General features: G+C 69.5%; 1 protein-coding gene across 1 annotated transcript; it reads right to left on the bottom strand.

Moving 5' to 3' along the window:
* Positions 1–140: 140 nt before the first annotated feature.
* LOC114806184 (tyrosine-protein phosphatase non-receptor type substrate 1-like) lies at positions 141–23,792 on the bottom strand. The gene is made up of 15 exons (XM_039910066.1): positions 23,789–23,792; positions 23,135–23,506; positions 22,086–22,166; positions 21,311–21,332; positions 20,685–20,721; positions 20,236–20,387; positions 19,296–19,419; positions 14,699–14,750; positions 4,779–5,150; positions 3,915–4,232; positions 2,758–3,114; positions 2,217–2,327; positions 1,488–1,512; positions 877–916; positions 141–419 (listed from the first exon to the last, which is right to left on the bottom strand). Exons 1-15 carry the CDS (start codon positions 23,790–23,792, stop codon positions 192–194), a joined length of 2,295 nt encoding a protein of 764 aa, XP_039766000.1. The 3' UTR covers positions 141–191.
* Positions 23,793–24,750: the final 958 nt, after the last annotated feature.

Raw genomic sequence — 24,750 nt, 5'->3', positions numbered from 1 at the left:
AACGTTCGGGGAGGGGGCGGAAAGACCGCCCGTCGCCCCCCGGCCGCGAGACGGGACCGGAGCCGCCTCGCTCCCCGAAGGAGCGAGATGGCGGGGCGGCGGTCCCCGAGACGGGAAGTCGCTCCGGGCCGGAGAGGGGACGCGGCGGCCGCCGGCCGGGCCGGCCCGGCGCGCGGCGGGAGCGCGGGCGGTCAAGGCCCCCGGGGCCGCACGTGGACGCAGGCGTACTCGGAGGGCGGGCTCTCCTCCTTGGGGCCGGCCTTCTTGGCCTCCCGGTCGAGGTGGACCATGTCCAGGTCGGCGTAGGCCAGCGTGTCGTCCGCGGGCGGGGGCCGGGCGGGCGGGGGGCTGGGCTTCCCCCGGGGCAGGCTCAGGTCCGCGTACGTGATGTCGCTGTTCAGGTCCTGGGGCTCCGGCGCCTGGGCGGGCGAGGGGAGGGAGGTCAGCGCGGCCGGGCGGACGTCGGGTCCTTCGGCTCCGGGGTCCCCGGCCTCGAGGGCGGGGGGCCGGGCCCGCGGACCCCGTCCGACGCTCCCCGGACGCCCCGCACGCGGGGGACCGTCGCTCTGCCGGGCCGGCCCGGAGACGCGGCTCGGCCCGCGCCGGGGAGTCGGAGGACCTGGGCTCTAACCCCCGTTCCGCCGACTATCCGCTGGGTGACCCGGGGCCGGTCGCTTCCCTTCTCTGGGCCTCGGTTCCCTCATCTGGAAAAGGGGGGCGATGACGGTGAGCCCCGGGGGGGACCGCCCGATGACCCCGTATCGCCCCCGGCGCTCGGAACGGTGCTCGGCCCATAGCAGGCGCCCAACAGATACCCTCGTCGCGACCGTTCCGGGGGAGGGGGAGGGTCCGACGGGGGTCCGGGGAGGGCGGTACCTGGGAGGCGTCTCGCGTGATCTTCTCGGGCTGGTGTAACCTGGACGGAGGAAGAGGAGGAGCCGGTCGGCGGGTCCCCCGGCCCCCCGCCCGGCCTCCGGAGGGTCCCGGATTCGGGGAGGTGGGGGGGGGGGGGGGGGGGGGGGATCCCGACGGAGCGTCGGGGGCTCACCGTCCCGGCGCTTAGCACGGCGCCCGGCCCCCGATAATCGCGTAACGGACGCCGTCGCGATCATCCGGATCTGGGGGCCGGGTTCTCGATCGACCGTCGGCTCCTCGGAGGCGGGGCTCGGGGCGGACCGTACCGGACTCTCCCATGCGCTCGGCACAGTGCTCTGCACACGGCAGCTCCTCGGGGGCGGGGGATCGTGTCTGGTAACTGTACTGGACGCTCCTAGGCGCTCAGTCATTCCTTCGGTAGTATCTATCGAGCGCTTTCTATCCGGCATTCTGCCCACCGTCGGGCTCCTCGAGAGCAGGGACGGTGCCTGCTCACTCTACTGGATTTCCCAAAGTGCCCAGTACGGCGATCCGCACGCGGTAGGCGTGCGGTGAGCGGTCGGGCGGTCAGTGTGGTTGTCACCCGCCCCCACCCCGTCTCCGGCACCTACCTCGTGGAAGACATGGACCCTTTGGCTGAAATAAAGGGAAAATAAATCAACGGCCCGAACCCCGGAAGGCGACATTTTTGAAGGTGTTTGTTAAAGCGCTTAGCGTGAACCCAACACTGTGCCGAGGGCTGGGGCGGACACGGGTTAATCGGGTCAGGCACACACGGAAGGCAGCGTGGCCTAGTTAGCCCAGGCCTGGGGGGGGGGGGGGTCACCCTCCCTTCCATCCCCACGGCACGTACGGATATATCTGCAATCCAGCGCTTGGCACGGTCCCTGGCCCGTAGTAAGCGCTTAATAGATACCTTCATTATTATGAATACATTTATTTACCTATCTATCTATCTATCTATTCATTCCCCTTTACGTCCGTCTCCCCCTCTAGACTGTCGGCTCGTTGCGGGCAGGGGATGTGTCTGTTTGCTGCTCTACCGGACTCTCCCGAGCGCTCGGTACGGCGCTCCGCACGCAGCAGGCGCTCAACAGACACCACCGACGGGCCGGTAGACCGTAGGTTTCTCGAGGGCAGGGACCGCGGTTACCGGCCCTGTCGTCCCGTGCTCGCTTGAGCGCTCGGTATAGCGCTCCAGGCCCGGTAGCCGCTCAATAGATATCCCCGATCGGAAAACCGTCGCTTCCTCGAGGGCGGGGAACGGGGCCCAGCGACCGCGCTGGACTCTCCCGCTCCCCGCCCCGCGGCCCCCCTCCGGGCCCCTCGCCGCCCCGTACCTTTCCTGTGGTTGAGGCGGACGGCGTAGACGGCGGCAACGAGCAGGGCGGAGAGTAGCGCGCACACCGAGCTCACCACGATCAGCACCGGAGACGACCGGCCGGGACCCCCTGCTCCTCCACGACGGCGGGAAGCGGACGACGGGATGGAACGGGCCCCGGGGCTCGTCACCACGGCCCCCCCGCCGCCCACCACCGCCTCGCTCCCACCTCCCTCCAGCCCGGCCCCCGATTAGGACCCCCCGCCCGGCCCCCGGCCCCGCCGCCGACCCGCTCCGTCCCTCCGCCCGGCCTCGGCCTCCCCCTCCGCAAAATAACGATAACGGGAACGACGGCGTCTGTTAAGAGGCGCCCCGATCCGCTCTGGTCACGGTCTCCATCCCCGTTTTACGGAGGGGGGGGGGGGGACCGAGGCCCGAAGAAGCGGGGCGACCGGCCCGGGGTCGGGCGGCGACCCGCGTCCCCGGACCCCCGCCCCGGTCGAGGGGCGGGAGCGGGGGTCCGTCCCCCCCCCCCCCGCCCGGGCCGCCGGGGCGCTCACCCGGGGGTCCGGCGCGGGCGTCGTCGGCGGACGCGGGGCGGAGGGTGAGGCTGGCCCGCGCCGGGGGCTGCCCGTCGTGCTCCACCAGGCAGGTGAGCTGGGTGGGGGTCCTCAGGGCCGAGGCGTTGAGCTGCAGGGGGCTCTCCAGGCTGAAGGTGCCGTCCTTGTTCTCGCGGGGCCGGGCGGGACCCCCGCCCCCGACGCCCGGGCCCGTGCCGTTCTCCAGCCAGCTGACGCGCACGGCGGCGGGGTAGAAGCGGCTGACCAGGCAGGCGACCGTCACGGTGGGCGGGGGGCCCTCCCCGGCCGGAGGGGCGCGGGGGCCGGGCATCTGCCTCACCGACACCTCCGGGGGCACTGGCACCGCAAAGGGACACCGGCCCGCGCCGTCAGGGGACGGGGGACGGGGCCCGGGGACCCCCGACCCCCCCACCCAGGGAGGGGAATGGAGGGAAAAGGGGGGGGGATGGGGAGATTCCCTAGGGAAGGGGGCGGGGAGGACCGGATTTGGGGGTCCCGGGGGGGGGGGCGATTTGGGGGCGGGGCCGTCGATTGGAGGCTGACGTGTGGGCGTGGCCAGGGACGGGCCACGTGTCACGGGGGGAGTGGCACGTGTGGGCGGGGCCACGGGGGTCGGTGATGTAATGGGGGCGGGGCTAGGGCGATGGGGGAGGGGCCGTCGGTCGAGGGGCGTGTGTGGGCGTGGCCGGGGCGCTGTCGGGCGGGGCCCGAGGTGGGCGGGGTCACCGGGGGGGCCGATGACGTGATATGGGCGGGGCTAGGGTGAGGCGGGCGGGGCCGCCGGCCGAGTGGCGTGTGCGGGCGGGGCCGGGCGGGGCGCTGTCGGGCGGGGTCCCGGGGACCGATGACGTCATGTGGGCGGGGCTAGGGTGAGGCGGGCGTCGGCCGAGTGACGTACGTGGGCGGGGCCGGGTCTGGGGGCGGGGCCGCGGGGCGGATGGCGCGAGGTGGGCGGGTCGCCGTGTGGGCGGGGGCCGGGGCCGGGTCAGGTGCTGTGGGCGGGGCCTAGGGCGATGACGCGACGTGGTGGGCGGGGTCCGAGAGCGGGTGACGCGACGTGGGCGCGGTGGTGACAGGCGGGCGTGGGCGGGGCCACGGCTTGGTGACGTGAGGCGGGCGGGGCGGGGCGGGCTCACCTCGGAGGGTGCGGGAGAGGTTGGCGGAGCCGCGCAGGGGGTCCTGGAGCGTGCTGTGCGCCACCTCGCAGATGACCTGGGAGCGGACGTCGTCGGCGGCCAGGCGCACGCGCACCGTGCTGGCCACCTCGTAGGCCACGCCCTCCCCGCCGCTGGGCGACACCCGCGCGGGGGCCGCCGGGAGCCGGTTGCCGTTCTTGAACCACGTGACGCCGATGGCGCGCGGGGAGAAGCCGCCGGCCCGGCACGTGAACGCCCCCTCCTGGCCGGGCAGCAGCCGCCCCGTCGGGCCCGTCACCACCGGACGCGACGGACGCGCTGGGGGGGGGAGGGGAGACGCACGCCACGTGACGTCAGGCGGTGACGTCAGACGCCGCCTCCCCACCCCCGCCATCCCCCTGCCGCAGACCTCCGCCCCACCCCATCGTCATCATCACGATGACGTCTCTTAAGCGCTCCCTCTGTGCCGAGCGCCGGGGGAGCTGCGGGGGTCATCGGGTCGGCCCCCGTGGGGCTCCCGGGCTGCGTCCCCATTTTCCAGATGAGGTCACTGAGGCCCCGTGACGTGACCCGCCCCCGGGCCCCCAGCCGACGGGCGGCGGAGGCGGGATTCGAACCCGTGACCTCTGACCCCCCCCCCCCCCCCAGCCCGGGCTCTCTCCGCCGACCACGCGCCGGGGCTCCCCGTGCCCGTTTTGCGGACGAGGTCGCGGAGAGGCGCGGGGACCGGCCCGGAGCGGCGGGGCGGGGATTCGAACCCGCGACCTCCGCCTCCGCTGCCGCCTTCGCGTTCGGCCCGAGGGGGCGGACCTCGCACCTCCGCCCCGCGGCGGATCCCCCCCACCCACCCCGGGGGTCACTCACCGCTCACGGTCAGCTCCGTGCCGCCCCCGGAGCGGAACTCGACGTCGGCGGGGCTCCCCCGGCGGAAGCGGACGCAGTAGTAGGTGCCGGCGTCGGCCGGGGCGATGCTCCGGAGGCGGACGGAGAAGTCCAGCTCGGCCCCGGAGCGGGGCAGGGTGGCCGGGGTCACCCGCGGGAAGGACCCTTCCTTGAAGTTGTAGATCTCCCAGCGGTGGGTCCCGTTGCCCCGGTACCAGCGGACGGGGCCGGGCGGCACCAGGGCCGTCAGCGTGCAGTTGAGGGTGACCGTCTCCCCGGCCGCCGCCGACACCGGGCCCGGCGGCTGCCTCACCTCCAGCTCCGCCGTCTCCTCCGCCACGCCGCCGCCGCCTCCTGACGACGACAGTAGCCCCCGAGGAGGCGCTCAGTGGGGGCCCGGGCGCCGGGCGGGTCGGGGAGGACGGGGAGGACGCGGGGCCCCGTCCCGCGTGGGGCCCGCCGTCCCGTAACGGGGACGACAAAGACGGTGTCTGTCGGGCGCTCGCCGTGCGCCGGGGTGGATGCGGGCGTCCCCCGAGGTCACGGAGGCGGAGGCAGGACGTTTCCCGGGCCTGGAGGAAAGAGCTCGGGGCTGGGAGGCCCTGGGTCCCGCCCCCCGCCTGCCGTGGCTTCGGTTCCCTGGGCCTCGGTTTCCTTCTCTCCCTCTCTCCCCGGCCTGGCTTTGACCCCGTGGACCTCCCGCGTCTCCCGACCCCGGTTTCGCCCACCCCGTCCTCTCCCGGTTCTCCCCCCCCCGTCGGTCCGGCCGCCCGCCCGCCCCTCGCCGCGTCCCGTCCCGGGCCCCTTTCTCTTCTCCGTCTACCCCTGAGACGACCCCTCGTTCCCTCCCGCCGCTCGCCCCCCCCCCCCCCCCCCCGACTCCACGCGGACGATTCCCGGATCCCCCTCCCCGGCCCTCGTCTCTCTCCCCCCACCGCCGTCTCCCATCTCCTCCCGCCTTCGGGCCGTCCCCTCGAGCTTAACACGCCCAAGACGGAGCTCCTCGTCTTCCCGCCCGAACCCCGTCCTCCCCCGGACTTCCCCGTCGCCGTAGACGGCGCCGCCGTCCCGCCACCTCGGCCTCCTCCTCCGCTCCTCTCTCTCATTCGACCCCCACGGCCGATCGGTCCCTAGATCGCTAAATGGAGGGTATTTCAAGATGGCGCCGGGTCGGCGTTCTGGATTTGGTGGAGACGGGGTTGGGTAACACAGGCTCCGAACACGCCCAGGGCACAATCCCGGCTGACCCCCACCTCACGGGGCGGGGAGCGCGTCCGCCGACTCTAGTGGACTCGCCCGAGCGCTCAGTACAGTGCCCTGCACGCGACAGGCGCTCGATAAATCCCATCGACTGATAGACTGCGGCGTGGCCTGGTGGAGAGAGCCCGGGATCGGAGGTCTGATCTCGCCTCCTGCCTGTCGTGTGACCTGGGCCGAGCCACTTCGCCTCTCTGTGCCTCGGTTTCCTCCTCCGTAAGATGGGGACACCCCCCACCCCCCCCCCTTAGACTTTGAGCTCAGCGAGAGGGAAGGATTGTTTTCAAACTGATTATCCTGTATCTACTCCCAGTGCTCGGGACATAATAAGCGCTTAACGCATCCCTATCATTAATATTATTACTACGTATAAGATATTCAGCGTCTCGCATGGAATTCACAGTCTAAGGAGAGGGAGGACAGGTAACGAACCCTCTTCTTACGGGTGCCAGAACTGAAGCACAGAGAGGTGAAGTGACTCGCCTAGGGTCACCCAGCGGACGGGTGGCGGAGCCGGGATTGGAACCCACGTCTTCCGACCCCCGGGCCCGGGCTCTTTCCTATAACGCCGCCGATGACGATGGCATTCGTTCGGCGTTTACTATGTGCCGAGCGCTGTTCTAAGCGCTGGGGTGGGTACGGCCAGCCGGGTGGGACGCGGTCCCTGTCCCACGTGGGGCTCACAGTCGCCATCCCCATCTCGGCGCTCGGCACGGCGCCTGGGACGTAGTAAGCGCTCGGTAAACCCCATTATCATTACTATAGATGTGGTGACCGAGGCATAGAGGAGGGAAGTGACCGGCCCGGGGTCACCCGGCAGACGAGGGGCGGAGCCGGCCTTAGAACCCACGACCTTCCCGCTCCCGGGCCGGGGCCCCGTCCACTCTGCCGTGCCGCTTCTTGTGTGGCATCTCCCCCAGTGCTTAGCACGTAGTCAGCGCTTCAGAAGCACCACAGTTACGATCACCACCGCGGTCGTAGCGTATCCGCCTCGGCGCCCGGACCGGCGCTTGGCACGCAGTCGGGGCTTCGCCGACCTCACCCCCCACGACCCCTCGTCCCCCCCTCGAGACCCCCCCCCGTTCCCTCCCCGGGCGCCCTGTCGCCCCCGCGTCCATCACTCCCCCTCCCCGGCCTCCGAATCCCCCCCCCCCCCCCCGGTCCTCCGTATCCGCTCTCCTCGTCCCCTCTCCGGACCTCAGGTCCCCTCACGGTCCCCCACGCCCCCTTCCCCGGCCGCCACGTCTCCCCCACGTCCCCTCTTCGGTCCCCACGTCCCCTCACGTCCCCCCGCCCCCTCCCCGGCTGCCGTGTCTTCCCCTCCCCTCCTCGGCCCCCCACGGCTCCTCCACGTCCCCCCCCACGTCCCCTCCCGGTCCTCCGCATCCCCGCTTCGGCCCCCACGTCCCCTCCCGGTCCGCCACGTCTTCCCCTCGCGGCCCCCACGCTCCCTCCTCGGCCTCCCACGGCTCCTCCACGTCCCCTCACGGTCCCCCACGCCCCCTCCCCGGCCGCCACGTCTCCCCCACATCCCCTCCCCGGGCCTCAGTTCCCCCCTCTGTCAGACGGGGCCGGGTCCAACCCGGTTTGCTCGTGCCCACCCCAGGGCGTAGCACGGTGCCTGGCACGTGGTAAGCGCTTACCAGATGCCATCATTATGGCCATTACGCGGGAGGACTGCGAGGGGATGTGCCGGGGGGGACGTGGCGGCCGGGGAACGGGTTTGGGGGACTGTGAGGGGACGTGGGGACGGAGAAGCCGAGCGACCGGTCCGAGGTCACACGGCGGACGAGGGACGGGGCCGGGGGGAGAACCCAGGACCTTCCGACGGCCAGGCCCCCGACCCTACCCGCCGGGCCGCCCCTCCGTCGTCCCCCCCCCGCCGCGCCACCCCCGGCTCCGTCCACCGCTTCCCCCGGACACGTCGGTCTCTCGAGACGCCGACGGGCGGCCGCGACCCTTCCCGGTGGTCCGGGGCCCCCTCCCCCTCCGGCAGCGAGAACGGCGGCGGCGGCCGGAGCCCGGCCGGCCGCTCCCCCCCCCCCCCCCCCCCGGCCCGGGGCCCGTCGACCGCGGGGCTCCTCCTGCTCGGCCCGAACAAAGCCTCTTTCAGCGGCCCTCGCCCGGCTCCGCTCCGAGACGCCGCGGCCTGGCCGGGAGGAAAGCGGTCTGCCGGCGGGAGGCGGGGCGGCCTAGTAGGTAGACCCCAAACTGGGAGCTGTTTAAGCAGTGCGGCCTAGCGGGTAGAGCCCCGACCGACCGTTTGAGAAGCGGTGCGGCCCAGTGGGGGAGGAGGAGGAGGACGGCGTCTGGTTAAGCGCTTCCCGTGACGACGACGACGACGACGGTGTTGGTTAAGCGCCCACCGTGTGCCGCGCGGCGTCCCAAGCGCTGGTCGACGCGACGTCGTCGGGCGGTCCCACGTGGGGCTCCCGGTCTCCGTCCCCATTTGACGGATGAGGGGACCGAGGCGCGGGGCCGTGAGGCGACTCGCCCGACGTCGCCCGGCGGACGGGTGGCGGAGCCGGGATCGGAACCCACCACCTCGGACTCCCAAGCCCGGGCCCCCCCCGCCGGGCCACGCCGCTCCTCTCCGCGGCAGGCGCCGTACCGGACGCTGGGGCGGAGACAAGCCGACGGGGTCGGCCCCGGGCCCGTCCCCCGTGGGGCTGACCGTCTCCGTCCCCGTTTTCCCGAGGAGGGAAACTGAGGCCCGGAGAGGCGAAGGGACCGGCCCCGGGTCACACGGCAGACGAGGGGCGGAGCCGGAATGAGAACCCGGGACCTCCCGACTCCCGGGCCCGGGCTCCGCCCGCCGGGCCGGGCCGTCGTCGGTGAGAAGCGGCGCGGCCCGGCGGGTGGAGCCCGGGCCTGGGACTCACGAGGACCCGGGTTCTCATCCCTCCTCTGCCCCCGGCTCGCTGTGTGACCTTGGGCAACTCACTTGGCTTCTCTGGGCCTCGGTTTCCTCGACTCTAAAACAAGGACATCCGTTCTGCTTCCCACTTCGACCGCGAGCCCCAGGCGGGACGGGGACTGTGTCCCGCCTGGTTAACTTGGATGTTCCCCGGCGCTTGACACGGCGTCTGACGCTTAACAGACACCCTTCAAGAAAGGGCTCGGCCTGTGCCGAGCACTGTGCCGTGCCCCGGGATAGATACGAGATCCTCGGGACAGAGTCACAGCCTTTCGCCCCCCCCCCCCCCCCCCGTTTTTACAATTCTTCTCATCCGATATCGTTATTTGGAATGTTATTCAGTAGCGAGAAGCGGCACGGCGGAGTGGGTAGTGGGTACAGACTCCCAGGTCCTGGGTTCTAATCCCGGCTCCGCCCCTCGTCCGCCGCGTGACCTCGGACGAGTCACTTCCCTCCTCCGGGCCTCGGTTCCCTCCTCTGTCACGGGGGGATGGAGACGGCCAGCCCCACGGGGGACGGGGCCCGCGTCCATCCCGATCGGCTCGGATCCACCCCGGCGCTCAGCGCGGCGCCCGGCCCCTAGTGAGCGCTTAACGGATACCGTCGTCGTCATTATCGTCGCCCTCAGCGACCTGACAACCGACGGACACGTCCCCCGCCCACGACGAGCCCCCGGCCCGGAGGGCCCGCCGGGCCCCGGGAAGCGCTCGGCAAAGAGCCCCGACGGACGGCCGGGCCCCGGATGAATCCGCTTCCCTGGAACCGGGACCCCCTTCGTTGGGCCCAGGGGAGTTTTCGGATCCAAAAGTGGAATCTTCCTCCCCCGTCTCTCCCCGGTGCCCTTTCCGACAGATGGCGGAGGGGGCGGATGAGGCGGACGGTCTATAAAAGTCCCTCCCATCGATCCACGCGACCCCCTTCACTGAGTCACGGCGCGGGGGGCGGGCTGCCAGCTTCCACCTCCCCGGGGCGGCGGGGCGGGGGGGGGGGGGGGTTCGTCTCGGGGTGTCAGTTCGCCGCCGACTGTGCGTCAAACACCCCGCCGGGCGCCGGTGGGAATCCGTGACCGTCGGGTCGGACGCCATCCCCGGCCCCCGCGGGGGCTCCCGGGCTCGGGGGGAGGGAGAACGGGGACTGGTTCCTCAAGGAAACCGAGGCCCGGAGAGGGGGAGCGTTAATTCTGATATATATTCATTCAATCGCGCTCTCCCAAGCGCTCAGCACGGCGCTCCGCGCACAGGAAGCGCTCGATGAATACGAACGGGTGATTCTCTCCGGCGCTCAGCACGGTGCTCCGCACGCGGTAAGCGCTCGATAAATACGAATGGGCCACTCTCCCCGGCGCTCTGCGCGCAGTCAGCGCTCGAGAAATACGAGTCTAATAGAAGAGAGATTCTAATGGACACGGTCCCACCCGCAATGAGCTGACAGTCCATCGATGGTATCTATTGAGCGCTTCCCGTGTGCGGAGCACTGAACTAAGCGCTTGGGAGAGGACGATAAACGGACACGTTCCCTGCCCACGACCAGCCGACGGCCTGGAGCCCTTCCCCCCGGATCACACTGCCTCTCCTGCTCTTCCTCGTCTGCTGTGTGACCCTGGACAAGTCACCTCCCTTCTCGGGGGGGCCTCGGTTCCCCCGACTGTCAAATGGGGATTCGATCCCTCCTCTCCCCCCGAGACGGGGAACCCCGGGAGGCACGGGGACCGTGACCGGCCTGACTGTCTTGCGGCTTCTCGGCGTCCGGCGCGGAGTAGGCGCTCTCCGGCGGGGCGGATCCGAGCCGTGGGGCTCGCGGTCTCCGTCCCCGTTCGACAGCGGAGGGAACTGAGGTCCGGAGAAGTGAAGCGACTCGGCCGAGGTCACACGGCGGACGAGCGGCGGAGCCGGGCCGGGAACCCGGGTCCCTCCGCCTCCCGGCCTCTTCCCGTCAGCTTCCCTAACCTCCATTTTAAGAGGAGGAAACTGAGGCCCAGACAGGTGAAGGGACCCCAGCAGGGGAGTGGCGGGGCCGGGATCGGGACCCGTGGGCGGGGGAGTGTAGACACCGGCCAGTCTAGAGCACCGTACTGAGCGCTTGGGAGAGTCCAATAGAGTGAGCGGGCGCCGTCCCCGTCCTCGAGGAGCTGACCGTCTCCCGCGTGCGGAACGCTGTACTGAGCGCCTGGGAGAGTCCGACAGAACGGAGCGGGTAGACGCAAGTCCTCTCGGCGGGTAGAGCCCGGGCCCGGGAGTCGGCAGGTCACGGGTCCCGATCCCGGCTCCGCCACTCGTCTGCTGGGTGACCCTGGGCCGGTCGCTTCACTGGGCCTCAGTTGGAGACCGCGAGCCCCGCGGGGGACGGGGATCGGGCCCAGCCCCATCTGCCTGGATCCACCCCAGCGATCGGTACAGCGCCGGCCACGCGCTAAGCGCTTAACGAACACCATCGTGATCGTCATTATTATCCTTCTCGTTAAATCCTGCCCAGGATGAGCCGACGGTCTACGCTCCAAGTGCAGAGCACCGTACTGGGCGACCGGTTTGGAAGACACGATCCCTGCCCGCGATAAGCTTCGAGTCCGGAGGGGGAGAAACCATCGTCTGGGAAGGGCTTAACCAACCCAACGCTGGAATCGGCGCCCACGCCGTGCCCGGCACCGTGCCGAGCGCCGGGGGAGACGCACGGACATCGGGTCGGACCCGGTCCCCGTCCCACGCGGGGCTCCCGGATCCCCATTTTGCGGAGGGGGAGAAACGGAGGCCCGGAGAAAGGAGAAGACTCGCCCGAGGTCACCCGGCGGGCGGGCGGCGGAGCCGGGATCGGAACCCGGGTCCCCTGACCCCCGGGCCCGGGCGCCGCTTCCCTCAATCTGCTTTTCGGCTTTCTCTTCCAGGACGGGAGGATCGGCCACGTGAGCTGACAGAGGCCCGGACCCCAACCCGACCCCCTGCCGGACCCTCCCTCTTGTCACCGTCGTTATTGGTGAGCGCGCACCCTGGGCCGGATGCCGTACGAAGCGCCGGGGCGGATCCAGGCAAATCCAGTCGGACACAGTCCCCGTCCCCCGTGGGGCTCACGGGCCTTCATCTCCATTTTCCAGAGGAGGAAACGGAGGCACGGAGAAGCGAAGCGACTTGCCCAGGGTCACACAGCAGGCAGGTGGCGGAGCCGGGATTAAAACCCACAACCTCTTCCTGTGGGACCCTCGCTCTCTCCCTCTCTCCTCCCCGACCTCTTTGAGGGACCCTCTTCCTTCCCCTCTCTCCCTGTGGGACCCTCTTTCTTCCTCTCTTTCTTTCCGGGTCTCTCTCCCCCCGACCTCTGTGAGGGACCCTCTTTCTTCCCCTCGCTCTTCCTCTCTCTCCTTTTGGGACTCTATCTCTCTGTCTGTCTCTGTGTCTCTCTCCCCCCGACCTCTGTGAGGGACCCTCTTCCTTCCCCCCCCTCCCCGTGGGACCCCTGTCTCTCTCCCCCCGCCCCCCAACCTCTGCAAGGGACCCTCTACCTTCCTTTCTCCCTTTGGGACCCTCTCTCTTTTTCTCCCTCTCTCCCCCCCACCCCGACCTCTTTGAGGACGGGCCTTCCTTCCTCTTCTTTCCCGGTGGGATTCCCCCCGCTCCCCGTGGGACCCTCTCTCTCTTTCTCCCTCTCTCCCCCCCGCCCCGACCTCTTTGAGGACGGCCTTCCTTCCTCTTCTTTCCCGGTGGGATTCCCCCGCTCCCCGTGGGACCCTCTCTCTCTTTCTCCCTCTCTCCCCCCCACCCCGACCTCTTTGAGGACGGGCCTTCCTTCCTCTTCTTTCCCGGTGGGATTCCCCCCGCTCCCCGTGGGACCCTCTCTCTCTTTCTCCCTCTCTCCCCCCCACCCCGACCTCTTTGAGGACGGGCCTTCCTTCCTCTTCTTTCCCGGTGGGATTCCCCCCGCTCCCCGTGGGACCCTCTCTCTCTTTCTCCCTCTCTCCCCCCACCCCGACCTCTTTGAGGACGGGCCTTCCTTCCTCTTCTTTCCCGGTGGGATTCCCCCCGCTCCCCGTGGGACCCTCTCTCTTTTTCTCCCTCTCTCCCCCCCACCCCGACCTCTTTGAGGGCCGGCCTTCCTTCCTCTTCTTTCCCGGTGGGATTCCCCCCGCTCCCCGTGGGACCCTCTCTCTTTTTCTCCCTCTCTCCCCCCCACCCCGACCTCTTTGAGGGCCGGCCTTCCTTCCTCTTCTTTCCCGGTGGGATTCCCCCCCCTCCCCGTGGGACCCTCTCTCTCTTTCTCCCTCTCTCCCCCCGACCTCGACCTCTTTGAGGGCCGGCCTTCCTTCCTCTTCTTTCCCGGTGGGATTCCCCCCGCTCCCCGTGGGACCCGCTCTCTTTCTCCGTCTCTCCCCCAACCTCTAAGAGGGACCCCCTCTTTCCCTAGGATCCTTCCCCCTCTCTCTGTGGGACCCTCTCTCTCCCCCAGCTTCTGTGAGGGAGACCCTCTTCCTTCCCCCCTTTTCCGGTGGGATCCTCTCCCTCTTTCTCGTTCGCGCGCCGTGGGACGCCCCCGTTCCTGACCTCTGTGAGGGACCCTCTCTCTCTCTCTTCCTCCCCCTCCCTTCTTCCCACGGGACCCTCCCTCTCCCTGTGGGACCCACCTCTCTCCCCCCGGTCTCAGCGTGGGACCCCCCACCCCCAACCTCACCCTCGGCCGTTCCTCCGGCCCCCGAGGCGGGCGAGGGAGGCCCGGCCGTGCCCGAGCCGGCGGGTACGTCTTGGGCTTCACCAGGCCCACGGTGGGATCCGGGCACGGGAGGAAGAAGAACCGATGGGAAGGAAGTGGGGATTGGTTGGGGGAGCGGGGGGTGGCGAAGAAGCGAGGCCGTCTGGGAGGAAGAAAGGCCATTTTGAGCCAGGTCTTTTTGGGGGGGGGGAGGGGGAGGCGAAGCCTAAGGGTCGCCCCTGGCAAACGGACATCTGTGCGGGTATCAAGGGCCGTCCTGTCCCGGAAGCCCGCCCATCCGGCGCCCACCCGGAGCCCCAGGAACCCGTCGGAGCCGGCGGCCCCCTTCCCATCCCCTCCGGCATTCGGGGTCAAGCGCGGGGTGGGGGTCAGAGGTCAGCTCCCCCCACCCCAGAGTTAGAGAAGACCCACCCCAGTCCCGGGCAGAAGCACCAGGGGGGCAAATCGCCCCCCGCTCCCAACTCTCCTCCCCTCCGAAAGGGGCAGGAATATCTCGGAGTCGAAAGAGGGCTATGAGCTTGGGGGGTTGGGGGGAGGGGGGAAGAGGAAGAAAGGGAAAGAGGGAGGGAGGGAGGAGGTGGAGTCTGGGAAAGGGAGAGGAAGAAGGGGGGAGAGGAAGGGGGTGGGAAAGGGAGGAAAAGGGGGAGGGGAGGAGGGGACGGGGAGAAGAGGAGGTGGTGGGGGGAGGGAAGGGATGGAGGAGGAAGGGGAGAGAGAGACGAAGAAAAGGGGGAGGGGGGGAGGAGGAGGAGACAGGGAAAAGAGGGGGAGGGGGGCAGAGGGAGGAGGAGGAGGGGAAGGGGGGATGGTGGCGGGGACACACCGGGAGGGGGGATGGAGGGACCGGGAGGGGAGGGGAAGGGGGGAGAGAGGGGAGGAAGGGGAAGGGGAAATGGAGAGGGAGGAAAGGGGGAATGGGAAAAGGAGGGAGGGGGGAAAAGGGGGGCAGGGAGAACAGGGGATGGAAGAGGAGGAGGAGGAGGAGGGGAGAAAGAGCGAGGAAGGCCGAAGGGGGCCGGGGGGCCGGTGCACTGACCTGGGGTGTTGAGGAGGGCGGCGGCCAGGAGCAGGAGGGGGAGGGGCCGGGCCCGGGGGTCCCGGGCTCTGGGGGCCCGGGCTCGGGGGTCAGGGGTCTCCATGGGCGGGCTCGGCGGGGTCGGGGGCCGGGGCCTCGGCCTCCCCTCCCGTCGCCGCCCAGCTCCCCCTCCCTCCGGAGCCTCACTTCTCGGCCCGCGCCTCTCGCCCGCCGCCCGATTTCGGGGCCCGAGGGCTTCTGACGTGTGATTTGTGGCCCCGCTCTCTCTCTCTCTCTCTCTCTCTCTCTCTCCCTCTCTCTCTCTCCCCCTCCCTCTGGCCCCCCCCCCCGCCGCCCGATTTCTGGGCCCGACCTCCTCTGACGTCTGATTTGGAGCCTCTCTCTCTCTCTCTCTCTCTCTCTCCCCCCCCCCCCCGACCCCACCGCCGCCGCCGCCCGATTTCTGGGCCCGGCCTCCCCTGCTGCCTGATTTCTGCCGGGCGGGCTCTCTCGGTGTGTCTCTGTGTGTGTCTCTGTGTGTCTCTGTGTGTCCCCCGCTCCCGCCCCCTCCCCCCCCCCCGATCACATGGTCCCCGCCCCCACACCCGCCGCTGCCTCCCGGGGATACAGATGGGGGGGGGAGGAGGGGGGAGGGTCCCGGACGCCCCCAACAACGCCGCAGCTCCAGCCGGCCCGGCCCGGCGGGGGGAGGGGCCCCCGACCTTCTCCCCCCTTCTCCCTCCAGCCCCCCCGCGCCCCGCCCCCCCCAGGCCCCGCCCCCGCCTCCCCCGACCTCCCCGGGACCCTCCCCCATCTCCCCGACGCCCCCCGGGTCCCTCCCCCACCCCCTCCTCCGACCCCCCCGGGACCCTCCCCCGTCTCCTCCTCCTACCCCTCCCGGGACCCTCCCCCGTCTCCCCCGACCCCCCGGGACCCTCCCCCGTCTCCTCCTACCCCCCCGGGACCCTCCTCCGTCTCCCTAACGCCCCCCGGGACCCTCCCCCGTCCCCTCCTTCCCCCCCGGGACCCTCCCCCGTCTCCTCCTCCCCCCTCCGGGACCCTCCCCTATCCCCTCCTCCCCGCCGGGACCCTGCCCCGTCTCCCCTGACCCCCCCCCCCGACCCTCCCCCATCTCCTCCTACCCCCCCCCCCAGACCCTCCCCCATCTCCCTAACGCCCCCGGGACCCTCCTCCATCTCCTCGACCCCCCGGGACCCTCCCCCATATCCTCTTACCCCCCCGGGACCCTCCTCCATCTCCTCCTCCCCCCCCCTGACCTGCCCCCATCTCCTCCCCCCCGCCGGGACTCTCCCCCATCTCCCCTGACCCCCCCGGGATCCTCCTCCATCTCCTCTCACCCCCTCCAGGACCCTCCCCCCTCTCCCTAACCCCCCCCCCGAGGACCCTCCCCCATCTCCTACCCCCCCCCCCCGACCCTCCCCCATCTCCCTAACCCCTCCAGGACCCCCCCCCCCGACCCTCCCCCATCATTCCGGGCCACAGAATTAACAGTCACATTTCAGGCCCACGGGGAGCTTCGGGTCTAGAGGACCTTAGAGTCGACATACCAAGTGGGTGGCCGGAGCAGCGAGGTTCACAAAGACCGCGGTCGTCGGTGGTGCGGTTACCGTCGTTAGGACCGTTACTCGTTTCTCCGTGCCTCGGTTTCCTCCTCTTGGCTAGTCCGACCCGATCCGCGTCTTCCCCGGCGCTTAGGAGAGCGCTCGGCGCACGGTAAGCGCGTAGCCGACGGTTTCCCCGTCGACGTCGGCCTCCGCTCCTCCGGGCCTCGGTCTCCTCCTCTAGGAACCGGAGGGTCGATCCCCGCCCTCCTTCCCCCGTAGACGGGAAGCCCCCCGAAGGACGGGGGATCGCGATCGGCCCGACCGGCGTCTTCCCCGGCGCCCGGCGATCTCGTGACGGACAGCGCGGTGACGACCGTCGTCGGCCTGCGCTCCTCCGGGCCTCCGTCCCCTCCTCTGTAGAGTGGGGCTTCGATCCCCGTCCTCCTTCCCCCGTAGACACGGGCCCATGAGATCTGTAATTTCCGCAGCGCTTAGAACGGTGCTCGGCACACGGCGGGCGCGGGACAGATACCACGGCCGCGTCGTCATCGTTCGCTTCTCCGGGCCTCCGTTTTCTCCTCTGTGAAATGGAGTCCCGATCCCCGGTCCTCCTTCCCCGCGAGGCGTGAAACCCCGTGTGGGATGGGGGGGATCGGGTCCCGCCCGATCCGCGTCCTTCCCGGCGTTCGGAACGGCGCTCGGCCCGGAACGGATACCGCAGCGGGCGTCCCCGGCGACCGTCCGATCCCCGCCCGTGACGGACGACAGAACGGGCGAGGGCCGGAGGGGTGCGGCGGCAGAGTGCGGGGACGCTGCCGTGAGCGCTGTGGGGCCTGGGGGTCACGGCCACGGGCGGGGGAGAGGGCTCGATCGGGGAGGGCTCCCCGGAGGAGGCGGCCTTCCGGGAGGGCTCCGAAGAGAGAAAGCCAGGCCGGAGGCCGGAGGCCGGAGGCGGGCGAGGGGTCGGCGGCCGGAGACGAGGTGGGGGGAGCCGCGTGCCCGGACCGTACCGGACGCTCGGCGAGGTGAGGCGGGAGGGCGAGCGGACCGAGGGCCGGGCCGCGCTGGACGCCCGGCGAGGTGTCACCGAACGAGGAGCGCGTGGAGGAAGACGGAAGCCCAGCCAACGTAGGCAGGGAAAAGAAGCGGGGAGGGCGGCCGGCCGCCTCCTCCGGGGAGCCTTCCCCGACCGCGCCCTCCTTTCCTCGTCTCCCGCTCCCTTCCGCCTTCCCCCTCCCCTCGCTCTTGGATCTGCCCCCTTTATTCCCCCCTCTCCCGTCCAGGGTTTCTCTCTCTATTGGTGTGTCGGTCCCCCCGGCCAGGCCCCCGGACTCCTTTTTTCTTTTCACGCTCCTCGTCAAGCGGGACCGGGCGCCCTCGGCTCATTCGTTCATCCAGTCCTACTTGTTGAGCGCCTACTGGGCGCGCGGCGCTGGCCTAAGCGCCGGGGAGAGTCCGGGAGAACGGTGACGTGACGCGCCGCCCTCCCCGCTCCCGGGGTAGGGGGTCGGCGGGGACGGAGGTGTGTAGAGGGATAGATGGAGGAGGGCGGCAGGAGGTGGGGCGGGCGGGCGGGCGGGCGGGCCCGTGTCCCCACGGGATGGAAAACAAGCAAAAACAGACAGACAGATGGTCCCGCCAGAGACGGCGCCTTCAGCAGCCTGTCGCTGAGCGCGACGACCCCGCCGACTCCCCCCCACCCGGGCCCGCCTCCCGGCCCCCAGGCCGGCGCTCTCCCGGCCTCCGGGGCCTTCCGGCGGGCCCGCCGCCTCCTCCGGGAAGCCTTCCCCGACCGCGCCCTCCCGTCCTCTTCTCCCGCTCCCTTCCGCGTCGCCCCGACCGGCCCCCTCTCCCCCCCTCCCCGGCCCCGCTCGCGTCCCCTTCGATTCTTCCTTTCTCTTCGCCTCCCACTCCCCCCTAGACCGGCGGCTCCTCGTGGGCGGGGAATGGGTCTGTTCTGTTGTCCTACTGGACTCTCCCGATGATGATGATGATGATAATGTCGGCATCTGTTAAGCGCTTACTACGTGCCGAGCACTGTGCTAAGCGCTGGGGGAGATACAGGGTCATCAGGTGGTCCCGCGTGAGGCTCCCGGTCTTCGCCCCCGCGTTACAGACGAGGGAACCGGGGCACCGAGAAGTGAAGTGACCGGCCCAAGGCCATCGCCCGGCTGCCGGGTGGCGGAGCCGGGATCAGAACCCGTGACCTCTGACTCCTAAGCCCGGGCTCTTGCCACCGAGCCCCGCTGCTTCTCGAGCGCTCGGTCCAGTGCTCTGCACACGGTAAGCGCCCGATAAATACGACCGGATACGCGGATTTCTTATATGTGTGACTCATTTACTCTATCTACGATTTTTTTACTCCGTCTGTCGTTTATTTACCCTGCAATTTATTTCTCTTCCCGTCCGTCTCCCCCGCTAGACCGTCAGCCGGTTGCGGGCAGGGAACGTGGGCCGTGTACGGTTCCGTCGGACTCTCCCAAGCGCTCCGCGCACGGCGAGCGCTCCGTAGATCCGATGGGACGAACCAACGGACCCCCGGCTACGACCTCCTCCCTCGGCAGCGGGCGAGTGAAGCGACTCCCCCCAGGTCACACGGGGGGCAAGGGAGCAGCGCGGCCCAACGGGAAGAGCCCGAGGCCGAGAGTCGGAGGAGCCGGGTTCGGATTCCCGTTTCGCGAGAGAGGAAACGGAGGGCCGGGGGAGTGGAGGCGCCCGGCCCTAGGTCACCCGGCGGACCGGTGGCGGAGTCGGGATTAGAACCCGGGGCCTTCCGACCGCCAGGCCCGGGCTCTGGCCACGAGGCCGCGCTGCTTCTCGGGGCTCGGCGCCATAGCGACCGCTTAACGGATCCCGGCGATATCATTACGGCGGAGGCGGTAGACGTGGTCCCTGCCCGCGGTCCGTCTAGCGGTCGATCGGCGGTATTTATTGAGTGGTTACCGAGCGCGGAGCGCCGTCCTGAGCGCTGGGGAGAGTCCGGTGCAGACGCCCCGCGACCCCCCCGCCCACCGGGATCGGACGGTCTAGAAGCGATTCGAATCGGAGCCGACCTCGGGTTCCGAAGGACGGTAGCCGGGCCCTGCCTCGGTTTCCCCGCGCTCCCGGGGTCTCCGGCTGCCCGGGAGGGTCGTCTCCGTGTCGGGATCGGCGTCCTCGGAGAAGACCGCGCCCGGCCTACCTGCGGTGACAGAAGTAAAGATGACGGCGCTGGCTGTTGTGTTCGTGGTATGTTCCTGTGAAGCGCCGACTCTGGGCCGAGCACTGTACCGAGCGCCGGGGGGAGACGATGGCGGTAATGGGGACTGTGGTGTCCGTTCGGCGCTTACTACGTGCCCGGCACCGAACCGAGCGCCGGGGTGGATCCAGGCGAATCGGTCCCTGTCCCGCGCGGGGCCGGCCGCCTCCATCCCCGTTTTCCGGAGGAGGGGGAACCGAGGCCCGGAGACGGGAAGTGACCGGCCCAGAGTCACGCGGCAGACGGGGGGGGCGGAGCCGGGATTGGATACGAGATCATCGGGTCCCGCGTGGGGTAGAACCGATGAGCTTCTGTCTCCCCCGGCGCTTAGAACAGCGCTCGGCACACGGTGAGCGCTTCACGAATGCCGACGTTAATTGATCCTCGTCCTCTACTGCCCGGATTCTAAATTCTCCCTCTCCCCACGGTCCGCTCGCTCTGTCGGACTCTCCCAAGCGCTCAGTCCAGAGAAGCGGTTGTGGAGCCCGCGAGTCGGGAGGACCCGGGTTCTCGGCCGCCGCGTGACCCCCGGGCCGCTCGCTCCCCTTCGCCGGGCCTCAGTTCCTCGTCTGCCAAATGGGGATGAAGACCGCGCGCCCCGCGGGGGACCGCCCGACGGCCTCGGGTCTCCCCCGGCGCCAGGGACGGCGCTCGGCGCACGGTGAGCGCTTGAGAATGCCCGCTCCCGCACGGCGCGGGCTCCCCCGGCCGTCCGCGGCCGGTCCGCGGCCTCCCCGCCGCCTCGCCCGGCTTACCGGGCTTGGATGGTGGCGTATTCGGAGCGGCCCTCCGGCCGGCCGCCCGCGTGTTGGCAGCGGCCCTCCCGTCGCCCCGGAGGGCCCCGGGCCGGCCGGCCGGCCGCCCCCACCCGCAGGTCCACGTACACGATGTCTCGGTCGGCCGGGCCCTGGGACGGAAACACGGACGCCGAGGAGGAGGAGGTTGCGGGGGGGCGGTGCCGGGGTCCGGCCCGGGATCGCGAAACCTCGGGCCGCTCACACGTCCGCCGATCTGTTCCGTCGGACTCTCCCGAGCGCTTAGCGCAGCTCCCTGCACGCGGTGAGCGCTCGAGAGATACCGCCGACCAACCTCCGACCGGCCGTCGCCGTCCCCCCGACCCCGGCGCCGAGCCTCCCCCCGGCGCGGTTTCCGCCCGCCGCGGGCGCTGGGTAGATACCCCCGAGGGGCCGACGGAGGCTCTCACCTTGCTCCGGGCCCTAGGGCGAAGCCGGGAGTCCGAGCTGAGGAGGGAGAGAGAAACAGGCCGTCGCGAGGTCTCCGCACAGAGGACCCTACGCTCCCCGGAGCGTTCAGCCCAGCGCTCCGCCCACGGAACGCCGGCAGCTCCGTGAGGGCCGGGCTCGCGTCCTCTAACTCTGATGGACTCTCCCGAGCGCCCAGGCGAGCGCTCAGTAGATGACGACGTTGGATGTGAAGCGCTCACTGTGTGCCGAGCACCGTCCTAAGCGCTGGGGGAGATACCGGGTTGTCCCCCGTGGGGCTCCCGGTCTTCAGCCCCATTAGACGGATGAGGGGACTGAGGCCCAGAGAGGGGAAGCGACCGGCCCGAAGTCACACGGCCGCCGAGTGGCGGGGCCGGGATTAGAACCCACGACCCCTGACTCTTCCCACTGAGCCACGCCGCTTCTCGCCGAGCCAGCCCGCCTACGATTGAACGAATGCACGAATGGGGATTAAGGCCGGGAGCCCCCCCGCGGGACGGGGACCGTGACCTACCTGAACCTCCCCCGGCGTCCAGCACGGTGCCCGGCGCATAGTGAGCGCTCGACGAATACCAGAAAGCGGGGCGGGGGGCGTCCCGACACTCACCTGTCCCGGCGGGACGTCCGCCCTAGAGGAGGCGAAGCGGAGAGAGGGTCAGCGGTCTGCCCGGAGGCGGCCGGGAGAGGCGGGGTGTCCCCCCCGCCCTTACAGTCTGCCGTGCGACCCCGGGCCGGTCACCTCACCTCTCTGGGCCTCGGTTCCCTCATCCGGAAAATGGGGGATGGAGACGGGGTCAGCCCCACGGGGGACCGGGTCCCATCCGATTTGTTTGAATCCTCCCCAGCGCTTAGTACGGTGCCGGGCAGCTAGTGAGTACTTAACAAATACCAGCATTATTATTATTACCGTTATCACCACGGAAACAGCGTGGCCTAAATGGGTAGAGCCCGGGCCTGGGAGTCGGAAGGACCTGGGTTCTAATCCCGGCCCCGCCCCGGGTCTACCGGGTGACCTTGGACAAGTCACTTGGCTCCTCTGGGCCTCGCTTTCCTCATCTGGAAAATGGGGATGGAGACTCCGAGCCCCACGTGGGACAGGGATTTTGTCCAACCTGTCTTACATCTACCCCAGTGCTTAGGACAGCGTCTGACCCATCGTAAACACTTAATAGCATCATTACTATTATCATTATGCGCATATCTGGAATTTATTTATTTATATCGACGGCCGTCTCCCCCCCGCCCAGTCTGCCAGCTCCTTGCGGACAGGGAATGGGTCCGATCACTGTTTTACCGGACGCTCCCAAGCGCTTAGTCCAGGGGTCCGCACCGGGGAAGCGCTCGGTAAATAGGATCGAATGAATGAGCGGCATTACGATTACCTGAGGTCCGGCGGAGGAGGGAGACGACGGCGGCGGGGAGGAAGAGGAGGAGGAGGAAGCAGCCGAGCCCCGCCAGCAGCCCTGCGGGACGAAGAAGGAGTGGGGGGGGGATGGGAGGGGGCGACGGGACGGGCTTTGGGGGGCGGGGGGGGGGGGGGGCCGGCCTGGAGCTCGGGTCCGGGCCAGGGGCTTGACCCCCAGGGGTCTCGAGGGCCGGGGTCACGGGTCGTAGCCGGTGGCGGGGGCCGGGGGGGAGGGAACGTGTCCGTTTATTGTTGTATTGGACTTTTCCAGCGCTCTGCACACCGGAAGTGCTCAGTAAATACCACTGACTGAATGGATGGATGAATGAATGACCCAATGAAGGAGAGGCAGGGAAAGGTGGGCGGCCGCTCCCCCACCCCGGGACGTCAGAATGTCCTGCCGAGTGACCTGATGATGACATCAAGGCGTTGGTCAGTCAGGACCCCCCCCCCCCCCCCCCCGGAGCCCGGAGTGATTTCGGGGGGCGGGGGGGGACGGAGGGGAGGGACCCACGGACACGAACACACACAGACATTCTGCTTCTTGGGGGGTGGTCTCGGTTTGGGGACCCATGGAGCGGCAGGAAGAGGAGGAAGAGGAGGGAGAGAAGAAAGACGAGGGGGAGGAGAATGAGAAGAAGAGGAGGAGGAAGAGGGAGAGGAGGAGGTGAAGGATGAGGAGAGGGATGAAGAGGAATAGAGGAGGAGGAGGGAGAGGAAGAGGAAGGGAGGAGGAGGAGGGAGAGAAGGAAGAGGAGAGGAGGAGAAGGAAGAAGAGGAAGAGAGGAGGAGAAGGGAGAGGAGGAGGGAGAGGAGGAAGAGGAGAGATCGTATTTAGGGAGGACGGCAGGAAGAATAACAGGAGTAGCAGGAGCCAAGGCTGTAGTAGCCGGAAAATGAGCGGCGGCGGCCGCCGCAGCAGCAGAGACGTCGTCCCCCGGGCGGCCCGGGGCCCCGCGCTAAACGCTCCGCGCAGGAGGCGGGAGGGGACGGGAGGAGGGGCGGCTCGGTGGTCCTCGGCCTGACCTGTCCGGTGGCGCCGGCGGGCGAGGAGGAGGCGGGTCCCGGGCCCGGAGCCCAGCTCCACCGGGCCCGACGCCCGGGCCCGGAACTTGACGCAGAAGTAGGTGCCCTCGTCCTCGGCCGACACGTTGTCCAGGCGGATGGAGAAGTCCCGGTTGGTGGCGTGGAGGCGGGCGACCCTGGGGGCCGGGGAGGGGGCCGCCCTCCCGCCGTAGACCAGCCGCCGGGCCGGGCCGGACCCCCGGAACCACAGCACGGGGCCGGGGGGCTCCAGGGCCTCCACCAGGCAGGGCAGGGTCACCCGGCCCCCCGCGGGGGCCGACACCCACCTCGCGGGCTGTCGCACGTCGGGGACGCCGGGCGCCGGGCGGCCCGCTGCGGACGGCGGAGGCCGGGGTCAGAGGTCGGGGGAGGCCGCGGCCCGAAGCTCGGGAGCGGGCGGCCTCCCGGGCGCGGACCGCCGTGCCCGACGCCCGGGACACGCCGACGGAGTCGGCAGACGCCGTCCGAGCCCTCGAGGAGCTGACGGTCTACCGGGCGCGGAGCGCTCGGGAGACTCCGATACGGGGGGAAGACACGATTTCCCGCCTTCCAGGAACTGTCGGTCTAGAGATCGATAGTCTTTCTTAAGCAGCCTTCAAGGAGCTGCCGATCAACCCATCAATCAAATAATGATGATGATAAATGGTACCCGTTAAGCGCTTACTATGTGTCAAGCACTGCTCTTGGGGCTCCTGGGGCTCCCAGTCTTCATCCCCCTTTTCCAGAGGAGGGAACCGAGGCCCAGAGAAGTGAGGCGACCGGACCGGGGTCCCCTTGATTCTATTTCTTGCTACTGTTCTTGTCCGTCCGTCTCCCCCGATTAGACCGTGAGCCCGTCAAAGGGCAGGGACTGTCTCTATCTGTTACCGATCTGTCCATTCCAAGCGCTCAGTACAGTGCTCTGCACGTAGTGAGCGCTCAATAAATACTATCGAATGAACGAACGGACGAATGAATCCGACGGCAAGAATGACTCTCTGGGTCTCTTTCTTCCGTCTCCTCTATTTTTAGAAGCTCGAGGAATATTCTCCAGCCGCCCCTCGGTGGAAACCAGACCCGCCTCTGACCCGAAAGAGGAAGCCGAGGCCTGAGACCTTTGCCGGGGTTAGTTTCTTTGTTTTTATGGTTTTTGTGAAGCGTTCACTACGCGGCGGGTCCCGCGCTAAGCGCTGGGGGGGAGACGGGATCCCACGATCGATAAATGTGATTGGATCCAAGCGCTTAGCACAGTGCCCTGCACATAGTAAGCGCTCAATAAATACTGTTGAATGAATGAACGAGGAGGCGGGCCTTCAGTGAGGCTCCGAAGGCCGGGAGAGCGACGGTCTTCGGGGCCGGAGGCGGGACGCGGCGGCCACAGGGGACCCATCGAGGCCCAGCCAGAAGGTCGGCGTTAGAGGAGCCGAGCGTGCGGGCCGGACCGTACCGGACGATCGGCCGGGGGAGGTCGGAGGGGGCCGGGGGATGGACGGCTTCCAAGCCGCCGCCGCCGCCGCGGCGTCTTTTTACAGGTGACGGAACGGAGACACGGAGGATGATAATAATATTTGTGGTATTAATTGAGCGCTTACTCTGCG

This window comes from Ornithorhynchus anatinus, chromosome 21 (assembly GCF_004115215.2).
Source record: "Ornithorhynchus anatinus isolate Pmale09 chromosome 21, mOrnAna1.pri.v4, whole genome shotgun sequence".
NCBI lineage: Eukaryota > Metazoa > Chordata > Mammalia > Monotremata > Ornithorhynchidae > Ornithorhynchus > Ornithorhynchus anatinus.
The sequence above is the reverse complement of the archived record's forward strand: the minus strand, read 5'-3'. Positions and strand labels throughout refer to the sequence as shown.